At 37.6% G+C, this 13377-nt stretch overlaps 1 protein-coding gene across 1 annotated transcript in view; it reads right to left on the reverse strand.

The window, feature by feature from the left end:
* Nup155 (nucleoporin 155) overlaps positions 1–13323 on the reverse strand; it is a 67160-nt gene extending 53837 nt beyond the window's left edge. The window contains exons 1-9 of the mRNA XM_010605488.2: positions 12932–13323; positions 10983–11120; positions 10154–10250; positions 6320–6390; positions 4777–4869; positions 4081–4247; positions 3344–3449; positions 701–774; positions 347–438 (exon numbers count right to left, since the gene is read on the reverse strand). Of these exons, the coding sequence (XP_010603790.1) occupies positions 347–438; positions 701–774; positions 3344–3449; positions 4081–4247; positions 4777–4869; positions 6320–6390; positions 10154–10250; positions 10983–11120; positions 12932–13088 (995 nt within the window). The 5' untranslated portion in view covers positions 13089–13323. The remainder of the gene's footprint in view (positions 1–346; positions 439–700; positions 775–3343; positions 3450–4080; positions 4248–4776; positions 4870–6319; positions 6391–10153; positions 10251–10982; positions 11121–12931) is intronic.
* Positions 13324–13377: the final 54 nt, after the last annotated feature.

The following is a 13377-nucleotide window of genomic DNA, read 5'->3' on the forward strand; positions in this document are numbered from 1 at the left end:
TTTTTTTGAGACAGTCTCACTATGCAGTTGAGACTGACCTGGAACTCACTATGTAGTCCAGGCTGGTCTCAAACTCACAGCGGTTCTCCTGCCTCAGGCTCCTGAGTGCTGGGATTACAGGCGTGCACCACCATGCCCGGCTTGTGGAAGCAACTTCATCATAGTATACTATACATAATAATTATACCTAAAATGAAATATCTGGGCCAGGGATTTAGCTCAGCGGTTCGGTGGCCTGCCTTGCAAGCGCAAGGACCTGAGTTCAATCCCCGGCACCCCCCAAAAATAAATAAATAAATAAATAAATAAAATAAAATGAAATACCTGATAATAAATTATGTATTACCTCACAATATTCCCTGCAGCAGAGACAATAGCATTCTGTGAAACTGAAGCAACTCTACTCATTCCCTGTCCATCTTGGCCCAAATCATAAACCTGTGAATAAAAAATTGCTCACGTAAAACAATTATATACTGCACACATTTTATTAAGCAAACTTTTCTTTTTTAGGGATCCTTTAATTTTATACTTAACAGATATGGAAATGTTCAGAGATTTGAAATCTCAGGAGACCTAACAAGTGTTTGGGGGATGATTCTGTTAAAAAAGCACACAGTTCATAGAGAAAAAGTAAATCTTCCTTATTAAAACATGAACCTTTTTCTATTCTTAAATGAGAGTATATATGAATACTTACTTGTATTACTCCTTTCTCTGATCGTGTATATAAAATATTTCTAGAATTATCAATTGCAATTTGAACAATTGGATCTAAAAGATAAAAAAAAACTCAAAGATTAACAAATCAAGTATAGTATCTACTTAAATTTAAATTTCTGAATTAGAACTTTACATTCAGGGGCTTTTTTCTCTCTTGCTTAGGAGTTAAATCCTAGGATATTTGCATAAGGACCAAGCCAGGAAACACTTAGATCAGATGACAGATATCAAATACTATTAAAGGATTAAGAACATCACAAAATCCTGAGTTTGATCTCTGGTACCAAAAAAACAAAACAAAACAAAACAAAACAAAAAAACCAAAAAAAACCCACAAAACCAAACATACTCGGGGAAAAAAAAATTGTCTTCTAAAGGAATTTTAAAGCAAATCAAAGAAAAGTTCTACATTATTTCCACATTCTATTTTTTGTTTGTTTGTTGATACTGGGGATTCAACTCAGTACCTTGCCTGTGTTAAGCAAGCACTCAACCATTACAGTATATTCCTAGCCCTTTATTTTTACATTTTGAGACAAGGTCTCACTAAATTGGATACACAGGCTTCAAGCTCCTGATCTCTGCCTTAGCTCCCTAAGTAGCTAGGATTATAGGACAGCACCACCACACACAGCTTGGAATTTATTTTTCTTTTCTCTTTTTTTCTGGTACATTTTTGACATATATGATAACTTTCACTATAGGGGATTTTTACCTGTACATGATAATCTTGCTGCTTCTTTTTTCCCATTTTCCCTCCCCTCCTTTCAACATCCCTGTCTTTACCTACAAAAGCCTTGTTTCCATTTTTCTCATTACATTTTTTTTCTTGTTCCCCCAGCGCACATTATCCTTCTCATTTGAACATGCTTGGAATTTCTTGAAACAGAAGTTCTAAGCATAATTAGTCCATGTGTTTCTAGCAGATAATAAACATTAAGTATTGTTGAGTGAGCTTGGTGCAGTGGCTCATGCCTATACTCCCAGCTACTTTTGAGGCTGAGGAAGAAGGATCCTAAGTTTGAGGACATCCTTAGCAACTTAGGAAGAAGACTCAATCTTTTTTGGTACTGGGGATTGCACTTGGGACCTTGAGATTGTGAAGCAGGTGGCGGAACCACTGAGCTAAATCCCCGGGTCTGGAAGAAGGCTCAATTTTAAAATTTAAAAATACAGTGGTACCTTGGCTCATGAATTAATTCTTTCTTCAATTCTGGTCCCAATTTTTGGAAAGAATTAAGTTTGTGAATCAAAGCACCACTGTATAAAGGACTGGGGATATGTAACTTAGTGGTAGAGAACTTGCCTATCATTCACAAGATCCTCAGTTTAATTCCTAGTACTAAGACGAAAAAGAAAAGAAACTTCCACTTTAGTTTAATAATTCATGTCAATGAAAGAAATTACAATTATGTGCTACATAATACATAAAATTCGGTCCCATATCATGTAGAGATGTCATAGGCATCTTAGTTGGCTTAAGTACATTCTATGATTTTTAGCACAATGATGAAATTGTCTAACAAGGCACCTGTCAGAATATACCCCAACTGTTAATTAATTCAGGACTAAAAGTTTAGTCATGTTAACATTTTAAAGTTGTATTTACCTTATTTTGACGATTTTAAAGTGATTTCCCCTATTTAAATTTCTTAGATCATTAAAAAACTCAGAAATACATATTTCATACTGAGAATTTGTTCTAGATCAGGCAAACCATGTGTTTTGTTTTTGTCTTCTGATACAGGGCCTCACTACGTAGTTGAGACTGACTTGGAACTCACTATGTAGCCCAGACTGCAGTGATCCTCTTGCCTCAGCCTCCTGAGTGCTGGGATTACAGGTGTGTGCCACCATGCCAGGCTCAAACCACGTGTTAAATGTCAGAAAATCTCTCTCTGTCCCTGCCTCTTTGTGCATATGTGTGTACGTACTCAGATTTAGGTTTTATCCCTGCCTCTGTGCATATGTGTGTACATACTCAGATTGAGGTTTAAGTGTGCCAAGCTGTTTTGGACACGTTTTATGATGCTACATCTACAGGAAATGAGTAACTTGATTTAAAAAAAATGCATACTTTCTCTGTTTTGTGATCCCTCGATCCTTTACAGGATCTGACGAATATGTAACAAATGATACTTAAAATGACCAAGTGTTATTAATTTAAATGAGAATTTCTATTGGGTGTGTTGTTGCATGTCTGTAATCCCAGCACTAGGGAGGCTGAGGCAGAAAGATTGCTGTTGAGTTTGATGCCAGCCTGTGTTAAGAGTGAATTTAAGGCCAGCTTGAACTACAAAGTGAGACCTTGTCTCAAAAACAAACAAACAAACAAAACCTCACAAAATAAATGAGAATTTCTAGGGGAGGTGAAGAGCACCTAGAGAACATGTGCTAGGCCCTTGGTTTAATTCCCAGCACCACACACACACATAAAATTCTGATGAAAATGTTTTCTTTTTTATTTTTTTGGTACCAGGGAACAAACTCAGATCCTTGCACTTGCAAGGCAGGCAGAAGAACGAACCACTGAGCTAAATCTCTGGCCCTGATGAAAATGTTAAGTCAACAATGCGTTAAAAAAATTTTTTTTTATTTGCCAAATTCATTTTCTACTTACCATCTTCTGAGAATGTGAATTGTAGCAAGGAAGGAACAAGGAAAGAAAGTGAGCTCTTTGAGTGGTTTATCTTCCTACATCTTTGACTAAACCAACCTGCTTCTGCCTTAAAAGAAAAACAGAAAGAAGACTGGTAAAGGTATATAATTCCAAACAACTTCTATGTAACTTTAGTTTTTAATATATTCAACTCTTCATGACACACTAGTGATATACACAAAGTGAGATAAATGCTTCAAAATTAACTGAGTTAACTTACTGAGTTCTCCTATAAAATATCTACCAAATACTGAGTATGAAAGTCAAGATATGCTAAGTGAAAAGCCAACTGTGAGAATATAGTCAAAATGTAAGTAAAAACTTACACTGTGAAAGTAAACTGTTTAAAAATTGACATACACATAAGTACATATGTATATTTACATACACCCATATAAATGTATTTACATAAAATGAGGGCTGACAACACATCTTAGTGGCAGAGCACTTGACTACCATGTGTATAGTCCTGAGTTCAATCCCTAGCACTGAAAATGAAATTGATAATGGTTTTTTATATCTGGGGAAGAGGGTTGGGTTTTATAGGAATGGGGTAGTGACAGGATACTATGGTTTTATCTCTTCAAATATTTTCCGTAAGAGTATATTATGTAATTAGAAAATTAAAACTTAAGTCTGTACCTCCCTATTCCATCAGAGGGAAAAAAAGGGGGAATGTTTATAAATGTCATGCTTACTTGGTATGCTACTTCATATAAACAGCCATCTTTTCCAGCCAAGAATATTCTGCCATTATCAGTGGAAGTAACTGTTAAAAGGTAAGTATTATCGGTGGGAAGAGAATATAAAGGATCTGGAAGCAACTGCATTCCACCAGACATGCTATCATTAAGAATTCCAGAACCTATTTTTTAAAAAGAAAAAAATACAAGAATGGTCATGATTTTTTTAAGTTTAAAATAATCTTTGCATAATCTTTTGCCATGCTTCCTGAATTCTTATTAATACATCTAAAAGCTTCTATACATTCTTAAATTACTAAAAAGTCTGATACTAATAATTTGATATTTCAAGTTAAACAGAACCTACACTATATGTAAATGTTATAGTAGAATACTAATAGAGCCTGAAAATTGTGTAGCACAGTCATTAATATGAATCAATAAAATTCAACAAATCAACCAGACTAGTTTTAATTATAATGCTAATTGAGTAACAGTAACATATTACACTGGTACCTCAGTTTACAAACTTAATTTGTTTTATAATTTTGGGGAACATCCCCATGGTTGTGGTTGAGACCCAATGCAGTTTGTGAACAGTAGCAAAATTTTGTCAAATACTTTTGTGAACCAAATTGTTTGCAAATAGAATCATCCATAAATAACGGTAGTATTTCTGTATTTTAAAAAGCATAACATGGGTTACCATACCTGCTTGCAAATTAGCATAGCTGAGTCCTAGAATTACTATATCCACAGGAGTCGCTAGAACCAAGAGGTGCCGTACATGAGGCTGAAAGATGCCTAAGGTAAAGTAGACATAGGTAGGGAAGTAATTTCAGAAGAATATCCAGCATCTAAGCATTACTAAAACATGGTTTTATCATTAAAATGAGCTACTAATTAAATGGTATATGAGAAACCTGTTCCAGATCAGTGAATTGTGATGTTAAACTATTACTGCTTGATCATTTAAATAAGTTAATAGTAGCAAAGAGCCACTACTACAAAGGCATTGCCAAAAACTGAGTTTTGTTTACTGTTGCCTCCTCACTCCACCACCACCCTCCCATAGATCTGTGTATAGAACCCAGAGCTATATCCCCAGCTAGTTTTTTCCCCCTTAAATTTGAGACAGTTTTGCTAAATTATGAAATTTCCCAGGTTTGGCTTGAATTTACTACCCTCAGATGCCCAGTGTCACCCACAATGCTGTTCAGATATCCAGAGGGCTGGGATTATAGGTATGCGCCACCATACTCGGCTAATTCACATTAATTTTTTTTTGGTACTGGGAACTGAACTCAGGACCTCACACATGCTCTTTAGCCAAGGGCTCTAGCACTTATTTACATTCCCAGCCCAATTACTGACTCTTGTAGAAAGATGCATTCAAAAGATACTATTTTAGGCCAGGTGTGGTGGTGCACGCCTATAATCCCAGCACTGGGGAGGCTGAGGCAGGAGGATTGCTGTGAGTTCGAGACCAGCCTGGGCTACATAGTGAGTTCCAGGTCAGTCTCCACTATACAGTGAGACCCTGTCTCAAAAAACCAAACCAAACCAAAACAAAACAAAAAAACTATTTTAGCCAGGTATACCATTACTCCCAGCACATGGGAGGCCGAGGCAGGATAACTGCTCCAAGTTCAGAGTCAGCCTGGACTACATAGTGTTCAAGGCCAGCCTGAATTACATAGCAAGGCCCTATCTCAAACAAATCAAACACCCTAAAGATATATTTCAAATTTAAGTCAATGCACTCTGCTTATGAATGAATAAAATATCTGGCATTGTGAATTTCACAATCTAAGTAAAGCAATGCTTGTTATTTGTCTAAGGTTTATTACAAACTCTGTTCTAAACTCCATAGGCTATCAAGACTGAAATCATACAGAGACACGAATGGTTTTTACATTAATTTAAGTGACGAAATATCTACAATGCAAAAAAAGACAAATTAAGAAAAGTAAACAAAATAAAATTCACAAATTATAGTTTAACATTTAAAAGAAGGCTGGGATTTAGCACAGTGGTTCTGCTGCCTGCCTCACAAGCACAAGGACCCAAGTTCGATCCCTGGTACCGAAATAAATAAATAGCCTCACAATACCAGAGTGAGTAAACAGTGTAATATTCCTAATTACAAAACTTCAATTGGAAATTCAACTACTTAAAATGCATTATTACTCAGTACTAAGTCATTTAAAGTCTAAATATCTACAAACACGGTCCCATCCTGTTTTTTTCTTACCAGCTTTTGGTTTCACAAGCCCCACAGCAAGAATAGTTTCACTAAGTCCATCAAAATAGGCAAGGTCTCCTCTGTCAATGATTGAAACAAAAAGTTATATATGAAAAGAAAAGGTCTTATCTTACAATATTAGTTATATAATTTTTGAGAATAAGATTTAAAAAAAAACAGTAAACAAAACCAGTTCAGTCCCAAGCACCAGGGACACCAGACCTGCATGTGGCTCAGCAAAAACCAGAAAAACAGGGAAAGCTGTACCACATTCCAAACATCTCTCCAAGGGGGCTATAAACACTGATTATCAAATAACAGCAAATCTGCTGGGGGTAGGGGCAAAAGACAATGGAGAGGAACCTCTCAGGAGGAGGAGCTCATAAGGAAAGCATGAGCTGAGCCTCAGGTAGAACAGGAATACTGAGAAAAAAAAAATCCCTAGTAACTCAACCTGCATCTTAAGTCTAAGACAATTTTAAAGGACTCTGATAGTATTCTAAAATTAACAATAAACAAAACCCAAACTCAGCTCAACTCTTGACTTGGAAAAAGTCAATTCCTCCCACAATAAAGGCCCATCTGCTACTAGCAAGACCTTAGCAAAAAAGACATGCCCATTTCTAAGAATTAATGCAATCTATTGCATTATCTACTATCCCACACATAGGATACATGTCTATACACAGACATCCTACGTGACTTTCAATAAAAAAAAATAAATGACACAAAGCAGTTCTGAAATCACCTTTCATGAGATGTATTAAAAAATACAGTGGGGGGGCCGGGGATTTAGCTCAGCGGTTAGGTGGCCTGCCTTGCAAGTTCAAGGAACAGAGTTCAATCCCCAGTACCCAAAAAAAACACAAAAAATACAGTGGGGCTGGGGATTTAGCTCAGTGGTCCTGCCGCCTGCCTCCCAAGCACAAGGACCTGAGTTTGATCCCTGGTACCAAAGCAACAAAAATACAGTGATAGTACTGCCAAGTGCCAAGGCAATTTCATAAAAACATTACAGTAGTTCTTTATTCATCTTATTCACTGGATTTGACACTATGACTTCTCACTCTTCCTCAAAGTTAACATGAACACAAAAGGTAAATGTTTCGAATTAATTCAGGACATCAAAGCAGCCGTAACAACCCAACTAAAGATAGGAAAGAAGACTTCTATAACTGCTTCAGAAACTGGAAAGAACAACGGGATATGTGTCTACAGCAAGAGGAGATTAACGGTAACGTGTCTTTTACCATAAATTTTAAAAAATTTAAACACACATGGTTTTGATCATATCTTGTGTAACACGATGAAAACTGCATAAACGGAACTAAGTCTAAAGTTTTTTGTTTTTTTGGTACCAGGGATCGAACTCGGGTCTTGCACTTGCGAGGCAGGTGGTGGAGCCACTAAGTTAAATCCCTGGCCCAAAGTCTAAAGATTTTACAAATCTGAATTTGTAGATCAATACCTAGTACCTATGCCTTAATTTGTTTCAACATATTTCAATATATTCTTCAAATAGCTTTCTTAATATGAGTTGTATGGCTAGGGATTTGGCTCAGCGGTTCCACTGCCTGCCTTGCAAGCACAAGGGCCTGAGTCCAAACCCAGGCACACACCCCAAAAGAGTTGTAGTCTGAACAGATATTGTTATTACAGATGAATGTTTGTGCCCTGCCCCAAACCCATATTACACCCTAGTTCTCGATGTGACAGTATTTATTAAGAAGGGTGGACTCTTCGTGAATGTGATGGGTAGTTTGTAAAAAGAGACTCCAAAGAGCTCTCTTGCCCCTTTTGCTATGTAAAGACAGAAGAAAAGATGGCTATCTGTGAAACCATCTGTGGACCTTCACCAAACATCACATCTGCTGGTGCCTTGATGTTGGATTTCCAGCCTCCGGAATATGACAAATTTCTGTTGTTTATAAGCCAATCAGTCTATGATATTCTGTGACAGTAGCTCTAACTAAAGCAGGGAGCATGTGTATCTCTCTCAGTACAATTCCTGATAGGACGCTGTGGAATACACAATAGCACAATAAATATTTGTTAAAAGAATGTTAGATTGGGCCAGGGATTTAGCTCAGTGGGGCCACCGCCTGCCTCGCAAGCAAAAGGACTGGAGTTAGATCCCTGGTACAAAAAAAAAAAAAAAAAAAGAATGTTAGACTCATATGAGACAGAGGCAGGAGGGTTACTGCAAGTCTGGGGCCAGCCTGGGTAAATAGTGAGTTCAAGGCCCGCCTAAATTACATAGCGAGATCCTGTCTTACAGAACAAACAAAAAGAACAATGAAAGTTAGATGTTAATGGAAATATAAAAATTTCAGTAAAGTGAAAACTACTCAAAAATTTTAAAGTAAAATAATTATTCTCACATTTATATTCTGTAATCTTTTTAACATTGTGTTTTTTCAAAGAAATATGCCTAATAATGCCTAAATAATAATAATAGCTATAGATGCATAACATACTGCTATTATGAGTCTTTTTATATAAATATAAATATAATATAAATATAAATAATAAATAATAAATAATAATGCCTAAAGTCAAGGTTTTATTCTTTAGCATAAAAACAGTTATAGTAACAACAAACTGGGCCAATGCTCAAGGTACATAAGGAACAATCACAATAGCACATGACTGCTACCATGATTATTAGCATTATAACAGTAAAAATAGATATTAAAAAAAAGAAAAAAATAAACTGGGCGTGGTGGCGCATGCCTGTAATCCCAGCACTCTGGAGGCTGAAGCAGGAGGATCGCTGTGAGTTCGAGACCAGCCTAGGCTACATAGTGAGTTCCAGGTCAGTCTCAACTACATAGTGAAGGGCCAGAGATTTAGCTCAGTGGTTTGGTGGCCTGCCTCGCAAGCGCAAGGACCTGAGTTCGATCCCGGGAGGTCAGTCTCAACTACATAGTGAGACCCTGTCTCAAAGAACCAAAAAAAAAAAAAAGATATGAAACCTTTACTTTGAAACATTATTTCACATAATGTAGAAATATAAGCTATTACATAGTGTCAGTTTTGAGTCAATGATATAGTTTTTAAATGTGTGGTGACCATGTTCCTAAAAAGAACATGAGTTACTCAGGGCAAGAATAACGTTTTAACTATATGGGCTTTCTTTTTTTTGAGACTCAGTCTTGCTTTGTAGTGCAGACTGGCCTGGAACTCACAATGATCCTCCTGCCTTTGCCTTCTTAGTACTGGGATTACAGCATGCACCACCATGCTCAGCAATATGGGCCTTCTTACTGGTTATTCTGTACTGCACTTAAGGATAATATGATGTTCAAGTAGAAATAAAACTATATTTTTCTCTAAAAAGTCAAAAGGAAGATTACCAGGTCCATCTACGATAAGCAGGATTACCTTGGGCCTTCACTTAAGATTCTATTCAACACATTTAAATACAAGGTGAAGACCAGAAAAATGACAACAAAATTGTTAAGCCACTTCAATAAATTCCTAGATGCCCATTCTATTGAAATGCACGGTCCTGAGTTAGATACTTGGTACAAAAAAAAAAAATCAAGGAAAACAGGTCTTTAAAAATGACAAACTATCTTTTTCACATTTGCACAAAAAGACTGATGCTTAGGCTAGAGCAACACCTGAGAGCTGGTTACAAATGGAGATTCTTAGCACAATTTCAGAACTCTTAACATAGAACCCATATTCCAATGATTAATATGAAGTATTAAGAGACATTGACCTGGATGTTAAATGAATGGAAGATAAATCAGGCATCATCTAATGCACAGAACACTAGCTGTAATAATTAATAAGGATGACTAAATCACACTAAAACAAAGCTCCTTAAATACATACCCATCTTCATAGTTCCACATGAATATGTCACTGTCAATTGTGAGCCATGCTCTGCTGATAGGAGGGAACACACCCATCATGCAGTTACACTGCATATCTGAGATAGTATGGATGTAAGGTAGAACGTTCAATTTCATCTTTTTTTTGGTACTAGGGATCAAACTCAGGTCCTTGTGCTTGCGAGGCAGTTGCCAGAACCACTGAGCTAAATCCCCAGCCCTCATCATTTTTCTTGAACTTATTTCAACATCTTTTGACTTGAAGCTTATGATCAAAAAAGTTATAACCTGTAGGAGGAAGTCTGGTCCTGATTCAGTGGTAGAGATCTTGGCTAGCATGCATTAGGCCCTTGGTTTGATCCCCGATACTATCACAAACAAAGAGACGTATTTCCAGTGCTGTATAAAAACACCAAGCTACCAATATACTTAAACATTTTTATTTTTCCTTTCTAGACAGGGTCTTGCTACGAAATCCAGGCCAGCCTTGACTCACTACGTAGCCCACACTGCCTCAAACATATACATCTGCCTCAGCCTCCCAAGTGTGGGGATTACAGGTATACACTACCATGCCTAGCTTGAAATGTACTTAAAACAAAACATTTAAATGAACATATAGGGCTGGGGATTTAGCTCAGTGGTTCTGGCGCCTGCCTCGCAAACACAAGGATCCTAGTTCGATCCCCAGTGCAAAAAAAAAACAAAAAAACAAAAAAACTTAAATGAACACATATATGCCACACTTAACTAAACACAAAATAAGAATTATAACGAAAATACAAGTTTTAACATTTTTCAAATACTTAAATGCAAAGTAAATAGGATACGTCCAAACTGTTCAACAAGTTCAGGAGGAAGAGGAACTCTTCGGATGGAACTGATCTCTGGAAGATTGGGTACTGACAGCAAATCAGGTCCTTGTAGAGGATAATCCATATCAGACATGCCAGAAACAGTGGGATTATCTACAAAAGGAAAACAAAGCATGTATTTATAATAATATATTGATCATCAATTGCATATAAAGCAGCCTTTCAAGTCTCACACAAAAAAATGCATATAGTGGCTCTAAAGGTATAGAGATTAGTTCTGACCTGACACAGAGTAAGATGAAAAAATTCCACTGTTCTAGAGGGCAGTTGCCAGCTGGGTGTGGTGGCGCACATCTGTAATCCCAGCCCTCAGGAGGCTGAGGCAGGAGGAACACTGTGAGTTTGAGACCAGCCTGGGCTACATAGTGAGTTCCAGGTCAGTCTCAACTACATAGTGAGACCCTGTCTCAAAAAACAAAAACACAAACAACAACAAAAAAATAAAGAGTGCAGCTACTGGTTTCAAAGCCAAGGGAAAGTTATTAAGGACTTAACAAAAGAAATACCTGGTTTAATAGTTCAGTATTATTTTACTATTCTAAAATGGAAAATATGTATAAAATTTTGTGGGATCAAAAGATAAAAACTATGATCAAACAAAAGACTTAATTGGGGAAAAAGCTTATTGCACTTCCTACTTTAAACATTCATAGATTAAAACAATCCATGCTTTTTTCTTTCAGATTTTCCCCCCAGACCAACAGGCCCAATGCAAATGCGATCACACAGCCAATATCTGATTAGAAAAAACCCAGACTGATCACAAAGGGCAGGATTGGGCTGGTTTACTCAATTTGAGCCTCCTAATCCCGAACATCAGACTTGACTGACAAACAAATTACCCCAGGCACAATTTCAGGCTCTCTAGAAACAAAGCTGTTGGGAAAAAGTGACATACAAAAACAATTTTAGAATGCATAAAATTTAAGAGATACATACAAGTACAAAAAAATACAATAAACCTCTAGGTAGGGATTAACTAACTATATATAAAATCATGTTTGATTTATATTGCTGTGACTTCTCTTCCAGTATTCTTTTTGCTTTTTGAAACAGGGTACCACTACATAGTCCAGGCTGGCCTTGAACTCCTGGATTCAAGTATCCTGGCTCAGTCTCTTCAGTAGACAGGACTACAGGAATGTGTCATTATGTCTAAGTTTGAATTTAGGATTTTTTCATAAATGGTCAAGAGGCGTGTTTTCCATTTACATAGCAAAGATAATCCTGGTTAATTACCCTGGTTCTTGTTCACCAAAAATCTCATCTGTAGCTTTCTTTCTGGCCTCTTCTTTTGTAGAATTTTCATCTCCCAAAAGGGTCACTCTAGCAACTTATGTAATTTAATAATTTAAAACTATTAAACGAATAACTTTCCAGTCACCTCTCTTGTTGACATTGTACCCTCGTTGTCCACAGCACTGCTGATTTCCCTGTTAGCTTCCTTTATTTCACTGTTAGGTCTTTTAACACTCCTGAGCATTCATATTACACTAGCTCTATACATAACAAAGCACATCTTGGAGAGAATATAACAATCTCCAAATTAACTTCGCTTGTTTTTCCGACTTAATTATTAATATAAATAATAAACATGGGACAAGATCAGGAGATACTTATCCGTCTTTAGTGATAAACACTTTGGGAGTAGCAAGACGCTTATTAGGGTTAGGGAGTTTCTGGCTCTTTCTGCTTCAACGGGAGCTTGCTTAAATATCTATACTGAAGAAAGTGAGCGCCAAGAAAACAACGAAGAGACTGCTGCTCTTTAAAAAGCCAGCGAGCAGCGCCCTAAATCTCAGCATGTCCTTTCCAGGACCAACCCTGCGATGACCAGGTTGAAAAGTCAGGCGAGTTCGTTCGGTGGAGAAAGCAGGAGGACCAAATAGGCACGGATCACTCACTTGGGGCAGGCACCATGAGAAGCTCGGAAAGGTCCGGGTACATGCGGTCTTCTTGCAACTGGAGGTCGATAAGCCGTCCTGCATTTTCGAGAGCTTCTTGTAGGGCTGAGGCTGACGTAGAGGTCGGCATCACCGCGCCGACTGAAGAAGACGGCATGTCGCAAATTGTAGACCCCAGAGTCCAGAAATAGTCAAATTCCAAGGAAAAGCGCTAGAAGACCCAAGAAACTAACTCACATACAAGGCTTAAGGCGCGCCCGCCAAACTAGCGCCTTGGCGCCTGGTCATGACGCACTTCCGGCTCAGGTGGGGACCTGGAAGCGCCCTTTGGACGCTGTAAAAGGAAGCTAATTCTAGGGCCTGACGCTGAGGGTGGAGAGAGGGGCGGGGCTTTGGGATGGGGCGGGGCTTTGGGTGGGAAAATTTGTTGGGGAAGGGGAAATGGG

The sequence above is a fragment of the Fukomys damarensis genome, unplaced genomic scaffold (genome assembly GCF_012274545.1).
Source record: "Fukomys damarensis isolate Sample0158 unplaced genomic scaffold, DMR_v1.0_HiC HiC_scaffold_1, whole genome shotgun sequence".
NCBI classification, from domain to species: Eukaryota; Metazoa; Chordata; class Mammalia; order Rodentia; family Bathyergidae; genus Fukomys; species Fukomys damarensis.